The sequence below is a fragment of the Bombina bombina genome, chromosome 5 (assembly GCF_027579735.1).
Source record: "Bombina bombina isolate aBomBom1 chromosome 5, aBomBom1.pri, whole genome shotgun sequence".
Taxonomy (NCBI): Eukaryota; Metazoa; Chordata; class Amphibia; order Anura; family Bombinatoridae; genus Bombina; species Bombina bombina.
Genome location: NC_069503.1, coordinates 799,497,579 through 799,513,801, shown reverse-complemented (window position 1 = coordinate 799,513,801; position 16,223 = coordinate 799,497,579). Strand labels below are relative to the sequence as shown.

General features: G+C 39.5%; 1 protein-coding gene across 2 annotated transcripts in view; it reads right to left on the bottom strand.

Annotated features, from left to right (window-relative positions):
* Window positions 1-13,375: 13,375 nt before the first annotated feature.
* The window catches only part of FAM210A (family with sequence similarity 210 member A), a 59,440-nt gene continuing 56,592 nt past the window's right edge, over window positions 13,376-16,223 (bottom strand). For both annotated transcript variants that reach the window (XM_053714887.1, XM_053714886.1), the window contains one exon: window positions 13,376-15,282. In XM_053714887.1, coding sequence (XP_053570862.1) covers window positions 15,016-15,282 — 267 coding nt within the window. In that variant the 3' untranslated portion in view covers window positions 13,376-15,015. The remainder of the gene's footprint in view (window positions 15,283-16,223) is intronic.

The window sequence follows — 16,223 nt, the reverse complement described above, 5'->3', positions numbered from 1 at the left end:
ATTAACTATATTAACCCTAATATAATTAGGGTTAATATATATAATGTAATACCTATATTAACTATAATATACTTAGGGTTAATATAGATAATATAGCTGGCGGCGGGGTAGGTAGATTAAATTAGGGGTTAATCATTTTAATAGAGATGGCGGCGGTGTAAGGGGCTTACATTAGGGGTTAATAATTTTAATATAGATGGCGGCGGTGTTAGGGGCTCACTTTAGGGGGTTATAGATATAATATAGCTGGCGGCGGGGTACGGGAGCGGCGGTTTAGGGGTTAATAACTTTATTAGGTTGCGGCGGGGTACGGGAGCGGCGGTTTAGGGGTTAATAGCTTTTTTATTGTTAGGCTAGTGAGGGGGGATAGCGGATAGAGGGTTAGACAGTGCGGGCTATGTTAGGGAGGCGTGTTAGACAGTGCGGGCTATGTTAGGGAGGCGTGTTAGACAGTGCGGGTGTTTTAGACTTTAGTCAGGTTTTATAGGCGCCGGCAGTTTCTAACGTGGCGCAAGTCACTGGCGACGCCAGAAATTTGTACTTGCGCAGATTTCTGGACATCGCTGGTTTGTCAGACTTACGGCACGTTAGCATCTGACGGCGACCTATATGGGATAGCTCGAGTTGCGAGCTGAAACTGCGGGCGACGCCGGTTCCCTCGCTTGCGCCGCAAACTGCGATCTATATCGGATAGCGCCCCTTAAAGGCAAGAGCGGACCAACAACCATCTGGGATCTGTCTCGAGGGAAAGCACAGCAAGTCTAATTAGACAAGACATCACTCTAATTGAGCAAATAAACCTCCAGCTCCTTAAACAAATATCTGTAAAGGAGCAACTATACTCTATAGGAATCAAGTTCTCTAAGCCATAGTAGAATACTCCCTTCTACTAAAAGCACCATGCATTTAAATGGAGTCAGCAACAGGAAAATTCTTAAAATAATGGGAGACAGGGAAAAAGGTATCCCTAGTTCCTCCTATGCCTGTGACCCAAGCATCTCTAGAAACACTTCCACATGGAAGGAACATCCTAGAAAGAATAAAGTTTCTAAAACTTCAAACGGTTGACAACGACAGGAATATCGATGTCGTCCAAGTAGCTATAACCTCCTTTACCAATACACAAGGTGTTCAAGCATACATCTGAAGGAAACAACTTCAGCAACAGATGAAGGAATTATACTGTCCGAATCTGAGTTTTTACCCTCAGAACTACTGGCAAATCCTCCTCACCAGACCTAGGAGACAAGAGCAACCTGTAGCAGAAAGTGACACAGAAACCTTCTGAGACTTTAAATGTTCTCTTGCGCTTTCCCTGTAAGAGAGGAAAAAACAGATAAAGCTGCAGATACCGCCGAGGATATTTAAGGAGAAGCTGTGGCATTGCCTAAACAGCATCATCCTGAGAGACATGAGGCAAGAACAAATATTTGCTATAATTTTTTGTTTTAAAAGAATTTAAAAATGAGTACTGTCACTTTAAATATAAAATGACATGCCATATAACAGGAACTTATATAAATAGGAACAGACCCTTGTTCCACTAAAATACTGAATAATGATGTAAAAATAACCCCAAAACCCTCTAACAGCAGAAGGAGGAAGGGGATTTAATGCAAAAGCAGCTAAAACATAATAAATATAGGAACAGACCCCTGTTCCAAATATATACTCCTGAACCCTATACTCTCCAACTATAGAAGAGATGTAATGGGAAAAGTAAAATACAACATAAGAAAACCGGAGGCCCTGCTGTTGTAGCTTCATATCTATGAGATAAAAATTGTTAAACACATCAAATGTTTTAATAACAGACTTGTGAAACAAGGCCCCAGTAAGATATTGTCTCTAACTCACTGAGACCATCTTAGCTTCAAAGAACAAAGTTTAGGCCGCTAGCTGGATTATCTGAAAGCCATTTCAGCAGCTAAACCCACGATCCGATCTCGGTCGGAGAGGCAGACGTGACAAGTGAGCGTTACCCTCATGGTAATCACGCTTCTCCAGCTTAGAAATAGCGCCGCTCCGTCCTTTACTACCTAAGAAGGCGGAGCCATTTAAACACAGTGCGCAGCAGAAAAACAAGCGCGCGATTCAGAGCAAGGAAAAACAGTGATCCCAAACACAAATCCACCCTAGGGGATACTCTCCTAATAAACTAAAAACACTTGAAAAACTGAGAAAGGTAAATGGCTCAATCGTAAAAGCGGCAGTGCTACCAAACACCAACACCGTTTTGTATTCCCGCAGAAAGGAACCCTAACAAATAACAACATTATCTTAAAAATCCTGGTAAAATAAGCACAATAAACACTTGTCTGCCTCATGAAACTGGTTAACCCCTTCATTACCAACAAAAGGGGAAAATCATCTCTCTACTACATATTACATTAAGTGCCTGCACCCTGCCAAAACTAATATATTTTGGATATATTTTGTCCCAATAAAATATGCAGATTCCCTTAAAGTGCATAGTCTCCCACATAGAAGACAAAAATGGCACTTACCTGCATCTAGCAGTCCGGCAGGACAGCTCACAAGATATGGGAGTACACATCTCCTCGCAGAGACCTGTAGCAAGAGAAAGATCAGAATCAGCAACTCTGGCTTTCTATACTATGGGCAGCAAAAATGTTAGGAAAACGCAGTAAGTCCCACCTTACAAGTTCCTAACTGCTTTAAAGCCACTACTGCCCTTACTGAAGAGACTAACATGGAGTACAGCTAGACCCAGTTCTTGAAAAAGGGAAAGATCAGAGAACTACTCTGGCTTTCAAAATAACAAACTCTTGATTGTAGTGAAACAAATCCAATTTTCTTCAGACACTTAAACTTTACCTCCTCCATGCACAAAAGGCAAAGAGAATGACTGGGGGTTGTGGGTAAGGAAGTGATACTTAACAGTTTTACTGTGGTGCTCTTTGCCTCCTCCTGCTGGCCAGGAGTGATATTCCCAACAGTATTTAAGATTAACCCGTGGATTTACCATATCTTAGGAAGAAAATCAATTTGATTTTTATTATTATTTTGGGTGAGTTGCAGGATCATATTATTGTTATTTAAACTTGTCATATAGTCGACCCATGAGTCACTACTACCATCTCCGCCAGAATATAATATTGTTATTCTGGAAGGTTTCTCCTTCATATATCAGATCTTGCTCGAATGCCCCCATATATAAATTGGAGAAGATGGGTGCAAAATTTGTCCCCATTGCCGTTCCATGTTTCTGCAAATAAAAAATTTCTTCAAATACAAAAATAGTCTTTTTGGAGTACAAATATTATAGAGTCTAGTATAAACTCCCTTTGTTTTGTTTTTTGTATATTGCTACCTTAATTCATGGAGTGTCTAATCACACTGATCTCTTTATCATGGGGGATAGAGGTGTATAAGGCCAAATCATCCAGAGTAGACCACATGTATGTGGGTTTCCATTCTATACTTTCAAAGATCTGTAATAGATGTGGGGTATCTCTCAAATATGATCTTAAATTGAGTACCATTGGTCTTAAAAAGACATCTACATATTCAAATAATCTGGCTGTAAGAAAGTCTATGCCTGAGATGATAGGTCTACCAGGGGGTTTCTCTAGTTGTTTGTGAATCTTTGGTAGATGGTAGAAGATGTCCAATTTAGGTTCCTCATTTGCCAGATATTTCCATTCTCTTTAATTTAATACAGATTCTTGAAACCCCCTATTTAGAAGAGCCATATATTCGTTTAAGAAGCTATGGGTGGGATCACCCTTCAGGCATAAATATGTATGGACATCATTTAGTTGTCGATACGCTTCCTCCAGATAGTCCTTTTTATTCTGGAGGACAATTCAACCCCTCTTGTCTGCTTCACGAATTGTTATTTGCTCATTTTCCCATTACACCTGTCAAGGGTTCTTTATCTTTTACACTTAGATTATCATGTTTCACCTTATAATTAGTACACATCTGGGTACAATCTTGGATAAATTGATCTTTAAACTGTGTTATATATTTACCTTGTAAATGCACAAAAAATGGATTTGGGTCTTAGACCACTGTTTTGTGTCACCCCCTCATTGGATGGGCTTGTATTTAATTGAGAGTTCATATCAGTGAAATCTACCTCAAATTGTGTGCCTAGTTCTTCTCTAGGTATAAGTGTCAACATTTGAGGTATATTTTTTACCCGGTGCATTCACAAGGTAAATATATAACAGTTTAAAGATCAAGTTATCCAAGATTGTACCCAGATGTGTACTAATTATAAGGTGAAACATGATAATCTAAGTGTAAAAGATAAAGAAACCTTGAAAGGTCTCATAGAAAATAAGCAAATAATTTGTGAAGCAGACAAGGGGGGTGGAATTGTCCACCAGAATAAAAAGGACTAACTGGAGGAAGCGTATCGACAACTAAATGATGTCCATACATATGTATGCCTGAAGGGCGATCCCACCCCTAGCTTCTTAAAAGAATATATGGTTCTTATAAATAGGGGGTTTCAAGAATCTGTATTAAATCAAAAAGAAAGGAAATATCTTGCAAATGAGGAACCTAAATTGGCCATCTTCTACCATCTACCAAAGATTTATAAACAATTAGAGAAACCCCCTGGTAGACCTATCATCTCAGGCATAAACTTCCTTACAGCCAGATTATCCGAATATGTAGATGTCTTTCTAAAACCAATGGTACTCAATTTAAGATCATATTTGAAAGATACCCCACATCTATTACAGATCTTTGAAAGTATAGAATAGAAACCCACATGTGGGCTACTCTGGATGCCTCAGCCTTATACACCTCTATCCCCTCGGATAAAGGGATCAGTGCGATGACACTCCATGAATGAAGGTGGCAATATACAAGTAATCCAAAGGGAGTCTATACTAGACTCTATAAGATTTGTATCCAAAAAAAACTTTTTTATTTAAAGAAAACATTTATTTGCAGAAACATGGAACGGCCATGGGGACAAAATTCGCACCCAACTTCTCCAATTTATATATGGGGCATTCGAGCAAGATCTGATATATGAAGGAGAAGCCTTCCAGAATAACAATATTATATTCTGGCTGAGATTTATAGATGACATCCTGGTAATTTGGGATGGTAGTGACTCATGAGCCTACTATGTTACAAGTTTAAATAACAATAATATGAACCTGCAATTCACCCAAAATAATAATAAAAATCAAATTGATTTTTTGGATGTTACTCTATATGCTCTGGATGGTATAATCTGCAGCAAGCCATTTCAAAAAGAAACGAACACCATTGGCTATCTTGATGCCAGGAGAGCCCACCATCCGAAGTGGATTGAGAACATTCTTTACGGACAATTTCAGAGGCTATAACTCAACTGTACTAGGTCTGTAGATTTTGAAGAAGAGGCAGAAAAACTAACAAACAAATTTAGAGAGAAAAGATATCCAGAGAGAGTTGTGAGGGAAGCTTACAGAAAGGTACAAAACACTAGATAGAGAAACCCTCATTACTGGAAATAATAAAACAGGTGTTTCAGAGACTGAAAACTACAGTGAAAACAATGGAAAAAAGGGTAAAACCAATAAATTAAATAAGAACAAAAATAAAAACACTGGAATTAAATTTGTCACCAACTTTAACAATGGTTTCTGGAAAATTATGAAAAAACATTGGTCTGTCTTACAAAAAGATCCTCTGCTAAAATATATTATAGGTGAGAAACCTGACATTACATTTAAGAAAAATGTAAACCTTAAAAAACATAATTTATGTAAGAACTTACCTGATAAATTCATTTCTTTCATATTAGCAAGAGTCCATGAGCTAGTGACGTATGGGATATACATTCCTACCAGGAGGGGCAAAGTTTCCCAAACCTCAAAATGCCTATAAATACACCCCTCACCACACCCACAAATCAGTTTAACGAATAGCCAAGAAGTGGGGTGATAAGAAAAAAAGTGCGAAGCATAAATATAAGGAATTGGAATAATTGTGCTTTATACAAAAAAATCACCACAAAAAAAAGGGTGGGCCTCATGGACTCTTGCTAATATGAAAGAAATGAATTTATCAGGTAAGTTCTTACATAAATTATGTTTTCTTTCATGTAATTAGCAAGAGTCCATGAGCTAGTGACGTATGGGATAATGACTACCCAAGATGTGGATCTTCCACGCAAGAGTCACTATAGAGGGAGGGATAAAATAAAGACAGCCAATTCCGCTGAAAATAATCCACACCCAAAACAAAGTTTAAAACTTATAATGAAAAAAACTGAAATTATAAGCAGAAGAATCAAACTGAAACAGCTGCCTGAAGTACTTTTCTACCAAAAACTGCTTCAGAAGAAGAAAACACATCAAAATGGTAGAAGTTAGTAAAAATATGCAAAGAAGACCAAGTTGCTGGATCTTAATAACAACTGCTAAGATCATCAGACTCCAGGCAGAAATCTTCATCCATCTGCTGCCTGGGAAAAAAACATAATTTATGCTTACCTGATAAATTTATTTCTCTTGTAGTGTGTTCAGTCCACGGGTCATCCATTACTTATGGGATATATTCTCCTTCCCAACAGGAAGTTGCAAGAGGATCACCCAAGCAGAGCTGCTATATAGCTCCTCCCCTCACATGTCATATCCAGTCATTCGACCGAAACAAGACGAGAAAGGAGAAACTATAAAGGTGCAGTGGTGACTGGAGTTATAATTTTAAAATTTAGAACCTGCCTTAAAAAGACAGGGCGGGCCGTGGACTGAACACACTACAAGAGAAATAAATTTATCAGGTAAGCATAAATTATGTTTTCTCTTGTTAAGTGTGTTCAGTCCATGGGTCATCCATTACTTATGGGATACCCATACCAAAGCTAAGTACACAGATGATGGGAGGGACAAGGCAGGAACATTAAACAGAAGGAACCACTGCCTGTAGAACCTTTCTCCCAAAACCAGCCTCCGAAGAAGCGAAAGTGTCAAATTTGTAAAATTTGGAAAAAGTATGAAGTGAAGACCAAGTTGCAGCCTTGCAAATCTGTTCAACAGAGGCCTCATTCTTAAAGGCCCAGGTGGAAGCCACAGCTCTAGTGGAATGAGCTGTAATTCTTTCAGGAGGCTGCTGTCCAGCAGTCTCATAGGCTAAACGTATTATGCTACGAAGCCAAAAAGAGAGAGAGGTAGCCGAAGCCTTTTGACCTCTCCTCTGTCCAGAGTAAACGACAAACAGAGAAGAAGTTTGTCTAAAATCTTTAGTTGCCTGTAAGTAGAACTTCAGAGCACGGACCACGTCTAGATTATGCAAAAGACGTTCCTTCTTTGAAGAAGGATTAGGACATAATGATGGAACAACAATCTCTTGATTGATATTCCTGTTAGAAACAACCTTAGGTAAAAACCCAGGTTTAGTACGCAGTACTACCTTGTCTGAATGACAGATCAGATAAGGAGAATCACAATGTAAGGCAGGTAACTCAGAGACTCTTCGAGCCGAGGAAATAGCCATCAAAAACAAAACTTTCCAAGATAAAAGCTTAATATCAATGGAATGAAGGGGTTCAAACGGAACACCCTGAAGAACTTTAAGAACCAAGTTTAAGCTCCAGGGAGGAGCAACAGCTTTAAACACAGGCTTAATTCTAGCCAAAGCCTGACAAAAGGCCTGGACGTCTGGATTCTCTGCCAGACGTTTGTGTAAAAGAATAGACAGAGCTGAAATCTGTCCCTTTAGCGAACTAGCGGACAAACCTTTTTCTAAACCCTCTTGTAGAAAAGCCAATATCCTAGGAATCCTAACTTTACTCCATGAGTAACTCTTGGATTCGCACCAATATAAATAATTACGCCATATCTTATGGTAAATTTTTCTGGTCACAGGTTTCCGAGCCTGTATTAATGTATCAATAACCGAATCCGAAAACCACCGCTTAGATAGAATCAAGCGTTCAATTTCCAGGCAGTCAGCCTCCGAGAAATTAGGTTTGGATGGTTGAAAGGACCTTGAATTAGAAGGTCCTGCCTCAGAGGAAGAGACCATGGTGGACAGGACGACATGTCCACTAGGTCTGCATACCAGGTCCTGCGTGGCCACGCAGGCGCTATCAGAATTACCGATGCCCTCTCCTGTTTGATCCTGGCAATCAGTCGAGGTAGCAACGGAAATGGTGGAAACACATAAGCTATGTTGAAAACCCAAGGGGCTGCTAATGCATCTACCAGCACCGCTCCCGGGTCCCTGGATCCGTAATAAGGAAGCTTCGCGTTCTGGCGAGATGCCATGAGATCCAGATCCGGTTTGCCCCAACGACGAATCAGTTGAGCAAATACCTCCGGGTGAAGTTCCCACTCTCCGGGATGAAAAGTCTGGCGACTTAGGAAATCCGCCTCCCAGTTCTCCACGCCTGGGATGTAAATCGCTGACAGGTGGCAAGAGTGAGACTCTGCCCAGCGAATTATCTTCAAGACTTCCAACATCGCTAGGGAACTCCTGGTTCCCCCTTGATGATTGATGTAAGCCACAGTCGTGATATTGTCCGACTGAAATCTGATGAACCTCAGTCTTGCTAACTGAGGCCAAGCTAGAAGAGCATTGAATATTGCTCTTAATTCTAGAATGTTTATTGGAAGGAGTTTCTCCTCCTGAGTCCACGAACCCTGAGCCTTCAGGGAATTCCAGACTGCTCCCAAGCCTAGAAGGCTGGCATCCGTTGTTACAATCGTCCAATCTGGTCTGCGAAAGGTCATTCCTTTGGACAGATGAACCGGTGACAACCACCAGAGAAGAGAATCTCTGGTCTCCTGGTCCAGATTTAGCAAAGGGGACAGATCTGAGTAATCCCCGTTCCATTGACTGAGCATGCATAGTTGCAGCGGTCTGAGATGCAGGCGCGCAAATGGCACTATGTCCATTGCCGCGACCATTAAGCCGATTACCTCCATGCACTGAGCTACTGATGGGCTTGAAATGGAATGAAGGACACGGCAAGCATTGAGAATCTTTGATAACCTGGACTCCGTCAGGTAAATCTTCATCTCTACAGAATCTATAAGAGTCCCTAGAAAAGGAACCCTTGTGAGTGGTAACAGAGAACTCTTTTCCACGTTCACTTTCCACCCATGCGACCTCAGAAATGCAAGAACTATCTCTGTATGAGACTTTGCATTCTGAAAACTTGACGCTTGTATCAGAATGTCGTCTAGGTACGGAGCCACCGCTATGCCTCGTGGTCTTAGTACCGCCAGAAGTGAGCCCAGAACCTTCGTAAAAATTCTCGGGGCCGTGGCCAACCCGAAGGGAAGAGCCACAAACTGGTAATGCCTGTCTAGAAAGGCAAACCTTAGGTACCGATAATGATCTTTGTGAATCGGTATGTGAAGGTAAGCATCCTTTAAGTCCACTGTGGTCATATATTGACCCTCTTGGATCATGGGTAGGATGGTTCGAATGGTTTCCATCTTGAACGATGGTACCCTTAGGAATTTGTTTAAGATCTTTAAGTCCAAGATTGGCCTGAAGGTTCCCTCTTTTTTGGGAACCACAAATAGATTTGAGTAAAATCCTTGTCCCTGTTCCGATCGCGGAACCGAGTGGATCCCTCCCATGATTAAGAGGTCTTGTACACATTGTAGAAATGCCTCTCTCTTTACTAGGTTTGTTGATAACCTCGAAAGATGGAACCTCCCTTGTGGAGGAGAGGTTTTGAAATCCAGAAGGTATCCCTGAGATATAATCTTCAACGTCCAGGGATCCTGCACATCTCTTGCCCAAGCCTGGGCGAAGAGAGAAAGTCTGCCCCCCACTAAATCCGTCTCCGGATAGGGGGCCCTGTCTTCATGCTGTCTTAGGGGCGGAAGTAGGCTTTCTGGCCTGCTTGCCCTTGTTCCATGACTGGTTGCCTTTCCAACCCTGTCTGTAACGAGCAGTAGTTCCTTCATGTTTTGGAGCGGAGGAAGTTGATGCTGCTCCTGCCTTGAAGTTACGAAAGGCACGAAAATTAGACTGTTTGGCCTTTGGTTTGGCCCTGTCCTGAGGAAGGGCGTGGCCCTTACCTCCCGTAATGTCAGCAATAATTTCCTTCAAGCCGGGCCCGAATAAGGTCTGCCCTTTGAAAGGAATGTTAAGTAGCTTAGACTTGGAAGTTACATCCGCTGACCAGGATTTAAGCCAGAGCGCTCTGCGCGCCTGTATGGCGAATCCGGAATTTTTAGCCGTAAGTTTGGTTAGATGTACTACGGCATCTGAAACAAACGCATTAGCTTGCTTAAGGGTTCTAACTTTGCTCAAAGCCTCATCCAATGGCTCTGTGCGAATCGCCTCTTCCAGAGACTCAAACCAGAATGCCGCTGCAGCCGTGACAGGCGCAATGCATGCAAGAGGCTGCAAAATAAAACCCTGTTGAACAAACATTTTCTTAAGATAACCCTCTAACTTTTTATCCATTGGATCTGAGAAAGCACAGCTATCCTCCACCGGGATAGTGGTACGCTTGGCTAAAGTAGAAACTGCTCCCTCCACCTTAGGGACCGTCTGCCATAAGTCTCGTGTGGTGGCGTCTATAAGAAACATTTTTCTGAATATCGGGGTAGGGGAAAAAGGCACACCGGGTCTATCCCACTCCTTACTAATAATTTCTGTAAGTCTCTTTGGTATAGGAAAGACGTCAGTACACACCGGTACCGCATAGTATCTATCCAACCTACATAATTTCTCTGGGATTGCCACCGTGTCACAATCATTCAGAGCCGCTAATACCTCCCCTAGTAACACACGGAGGTTCTCAAGCTTAAATTTAAAATTTCTGAATCCGGTCTCCCAGGATCAGAACCGTCACCGACCGAATGAAGCTCACCGTCCTCATGTTCTGCAAATTGTGACGCAGTATCAGACATGGCTCTCGTGTCATCAGCGCGCTCTGTCCTTAACCCAGAGCTATCGCGCTTGCCCCTCAATTCGGGCATATTATATAATACTTCTTTCATAACATTAGCCATATCATGTAAAGTGATTTGTAAGGGCCTAGATGTACTAGGCGTCTCAATTCTACGCATCTCCCGAGCGGGAGACGCAGGTACTGACACGTGAGGAGAGTTAGGCGGCATAACTTCCCCCTCGTTGTCTGGTGATAGTTTCTCTATCGGTACAGATTGACTTTTATTCAAAGCAATATCAATACAATTGGTACACATCGTTCTATTGGGCTCCACATTGGCTTTTGAACATGATGAACAAACAGTTTCCTCTGAATCAGACATGTTTAAACAGACTTAGCAATGAAACTAGCAAGCTTGGAAATCACTTTCAATAAGTTTACAAGCAATATAAAAAATGCTGCAGTGCTTTAAAAATACAGATATAATTAAACAATTCTTAACAAGAAGTGTAATATTAGCAGAGGATTGCACCCATTAGCAAAAGGACGATTAACCCCTCAATACCCAAAACGGATAAAACGGATATCAATTAAGATTTAACGCTTTTAATCACAGTCAAGCACACTGTCACAGATCTGCTGTGACTGATTACCTCCCTCAAAAATGAATTTTGCAGACCCCTGAGCTCTCTAGAGACGTCCTGGATCAAGGAGGAAGAAGCAGGAAGACTGTGCTAGAATTATAACTGAGCAACAAGGCGCTAAAACAAGGTCCCTCCCACTCCTATCACAACAGTGGGAGCCCTGATATAACGGTTTCCATGCAGAAAATATATGTCAGCCATGTGGAAAAAAATCATGCCCAAAGAGATTTATCACCAAAGTACCTCACAAAAACGAATAACATGCCAGTAAACGTTTTATTAAAAAATAACATTTTCCAATGTCATACAAAGTTATCACTAAGCCTGCTACCAGTCGCTACCACTGCAGATAAGGCTTAAGTATTATTTCAGTTTTAACAGTATTTTCTCAGTCAAATTCTAGTCCCTAGAAAATAACTTGACTGCGCATACATTTATCAGCCTGATACCAGTTGCCACTACTGCATTTAAGGCTGTACTTACATCATACGGTAACAGCAGTATTTTCTTAGTCAATTCCATTCCCAGAAAATAATGTACTGCACATACCTCATTTGCGGAGGACCCCGCATGCTATTCCCAGTTTCTGAAGTTACCCCACTCCTCAGAATGTCGAGAACAGCCAGTGGATCTTAGTTACGCCTGCTAAGATCATAGAAAAAAAAACGCAGGCAGTTTCTTCTTCCAAATACTGCCTGAGATAGAAAAACAGCACACTCCGGTGCCATTTAAAATAACAAACTTTTGATTGAAGAATAGTTAAGTAAAAACTCCAGCTCCTCTCGCGACCTCCTTCTTTGTTGAGGGTTGCAAGAGAATGACTGGATATGACGTGAGGGGAGGAGCTATATAGCAGCTCTGCTTGGGTGATCCTCTTGCAACTTCCTGTTGGGAAGGAGAATATATCCCATAAGTAATGGATGACCCGTGGACTGAACACACTTAACAAGAGAAATAGCACTCACCGGTACCATTTAAAATAAAGTCTTGCTTGAAGAAAATAAAAACTAACATTTTATCACCTCTTTCACTTTACCCTTCCTATTACTTAGTATAGGCAAAGAGAATGACTGGGGGGTGGAGTCAAGGGAGGAGCTATATAGACAGCTCTGCTGTGGTGCTCTTTGCCACTTCCTGTTAGCAGGAGGATAATATCCCACAAGTAAAGGATGAATCAGTGGACTCGTCGTATCTTGTAGAATAAAGGAAGATATCTTACCTCACAATTTCCTCAGCTCAACAGGGTAAGTTATGTGTAAAAAGTTATACTCGGCTGCTGCCCAAGCTGCAGGTAAAAAAATAATAAAAAAAAATATGAAGAATCTAACCGCAGCCAATCAGCATCAGCAGTGCTGAGGTCATGAACACTTTTACTGTGATCTCATGAGATTTCACTTAACGGTCATGAGATTTCATAGTAAACTTCCTTAAACTGAATAGGTAAATAAGACGAGTGTGCACAAAAGCTCACTCCCTTAGTTTTTCCGGGACAGACATACTGATTTGCTGCTTAGAAGTCCTTTACAATGGGATGTGGCTACTGAGGAACTTTTGAGGTAAAATATCTTTCTTTTTTACATAGAGATGTGCAGGTGATATTTTCTAGTCAGCTTTTTACAGCTATGCTGCATCACTTTCAAGTGTTTCAACATTTGGGTATCATGGCCCTTTAAGTAAAAGTTTTTCAAGCAGGCTTATTCATTTATAGCCATAACAATTAATGAAGGTAAATTTGTGAATTATTTATATGACTATACTTCTCAACTTCATGTTTACATCCCCTTAATTCCTGGCACAGGTGAGTCAAAATAAATGCCTACAATCTTGCTTGTTTGTGTTAGAGTGTTTCAAAGGCTAATTGTATCTAGAGCGAAATATAAAAAGTGAAGTACCCTTCAAATGAAAACATTATTTTTATTTATTTCTAGAATACATTAAAAATATCTACTTTACAATCCTCATTTCTTTAGGCATGATTCGTTGAAGTATAACAAATTTGACACATTGCACTGGTGTGTATTGATACTATCTATAATAAGCTAAAATTAATTTGTGGTTTATAAAATGAATAATAATAATTAAAAAAAAAAAAAAAGCTTAAAAACAGTTGTTCCATTCAAAGCTTTAGTATGCATTATTATCTACTTAATCATGTTTAGCAAACAAAATACAAACTCCATAAAGTAGAATTAACAGAGATTGAACCCTCCAAAAATAAACATACTTGTACCACAATCTGTTCCATAATTTTAGATATCTGGCAGGATGTTCCAACCCAAGATTATTTGTCTTCTTACATATAAACGGCAATCGTTTGTAAACAGTTATACAAATTATATCAATAAATAAAAATGCAGGTAACTAAAGTATTACTTGAATTTAATATAAACAGAATATGAACACAGATAAAAATTAACAAAATTGTTTGCATTTTACCACAGAACAAGGCATATTGAGTCAGAATATTTAACCACAGGCATGTGTACTTTAAAAATAATATCAGTGCAAAAATGTATCAGGTACAGGTGTGTCTATAATGGCAAGTAAACAAAGTTTTAGGGCGATAACCTTGCACTATATAGATTTTTAAATTTGCCAATCATATTATTTTTGTTTAAATATGTTCTTAATATTCTAAATGATATTCTGATCTGTTTTAGTAAGCAATAAAGTCGATAACTGCACTGCATAAAGCTGCTCTGTATTGTTAGGATTATAGCGGTGTTGCTTCATGTAAACATAAGGTAATCAATTATGTTTTTTCAAATCAAGGTTATATAAATCTTAGGTTTTGACATAAGTTGTCAACGAAAAAAAAGAACATTTAATTAATGTTTGTGCCATTTGTTTTCTATTGAATTTTTTATATCTGTATATAATGCACTCACAAGAAGAGAGAACTGCATGGCCTGCGCAAGTTATAACCAGCTACTCAACAAAATAACAAGATGGGGATTTTGCTAGTAGTGGAAGAGTGTCTAAAGCAATAAATCCTACCATAAATAAAACTTAAAGAAAAAGTACCTTCTGTTTCACTAGTTATGGGACTTAACATTTTCTTTTTACAATGCCAGCAATTCTCACTTACAATAATAATTCAATCAAAAGGTTTTTTTCTGTAGCAATTTTAACTCCTAATCAAGAGTAAAATATGTATGATAATCATACATCTCTCAAGAAGATATTGTATTTATATTCTTCTTGGCTACCAACCAATTGGGATAGCCTGTGTTTATGACGAATCCTACAGCTGCTTAATGTTAGGCTACAGTGAATTTAATGGACTCAGACATTAGTACATGATCACGTGTACAAAGGTATTATGTTTTTTTCTGCTTTAGATCTTTAGAAACAGTTGTGTTTTGTAGGAATACTTTTTGGGCACAAAACAAGAGAGTACATATATACTGTATATGCAAGGCCAAAGGTGAAGGTGCTCTACAGATTTCTGTCTTCCTGTCAAATTAAATACAATTACTGCATGGTAATATTTTCAATTACAAATCTATTTAGAAGATTTTTCCATTCCTGGTCTTATTCCTTTTTCTTCCTAAAAGAAACTTTATCTTTGGTTTCTTGCAGTTTTTCAGATATTCTGTCCTTTGTTTCTTCCATTTTTCCACTTATAATGTCTCTGGTTTCTTCCATTTTCTCTGTGAAGAGTCCTTTTGTCTCCTCCATTCTGTCTTGCAAATAATCTTTTACCAGAGGAGGGGTAGTCAGATAGCCATACTTTCGGAGATATTTAACACTAATGGACGTGCCTCCTAATGTTACTGTATATCTGGCAGGAGTTGCAATCTAGAGAATGAGAAAGCAAAAAAAAAAAAAAAGTGCAAGTTTCATTAGACACATACATAAAATTCCTTACATACTGCTTTGCCTATTTTATAAACAAAGAAAAAAACTAAATGCATGCTTACCTGATAAATTCCTTACTTTCATCATGGTGAGAGCCCACAAGTCATCACCTGTGGAAATCTCCTACAGACCACTAGGATGAGGCAATGGACACCTCAACACCCCAGAGCTTTAAATCCCTCCCACTTCTTTTGATCCTCAGTCATACATATAGCCAAGTAGATGATTAAAACAGAAAAACAAGAAAGAAAAAGCAAAACAAAAGAAGTGCAAAACAAGTGCTGCCGTCACCTGAGCAAAAAGAAAGGGTGGGGCTTGTGGACTCACCATCAAGAAATTAATTACAGGTGGCCCTCGGTTTACGCTGGATCAATTTGTGCCGTTTCAGAATAACAACCTTTTTTTTTTAGTTATGTGACTGCTATTGAAGCATTGAGAAAGCAGTGCATTGATTAAAATAGCCAGTAGGTGGAGCTGTCCACTTGTGTTGCAGCAAAGATACACACAAGCAGGCTGAAATGAATTGGTATAGCTAGCTAGACATGAGATATCAAGCTGCTTTCTAAGGAACAAGATCTTCCTGTCTATAAATCAGTCCAGATTGGAATGCATAAAAGGAACTGTTTGCAGAAAAATGCAAGTAAAGTCTGTGTTGTGTGATTATTTCATAAGGTTTATAATGCAGTTTAGCAAAGGTTTATGTTCATTTAACTTAGTTTAATTATATATTCTGTGTTGTGTGATTATTTGATACTGTTTATAATGCTGTTTAGCATTTAAAGTCTTCATTTCAAAGCTTTAAAAATAACGTATTAGGTGTTACTTATGACAAATTTGAGAGGGGCCTGGAATCTAACTCCCTCACTTCCCATTGACTTACA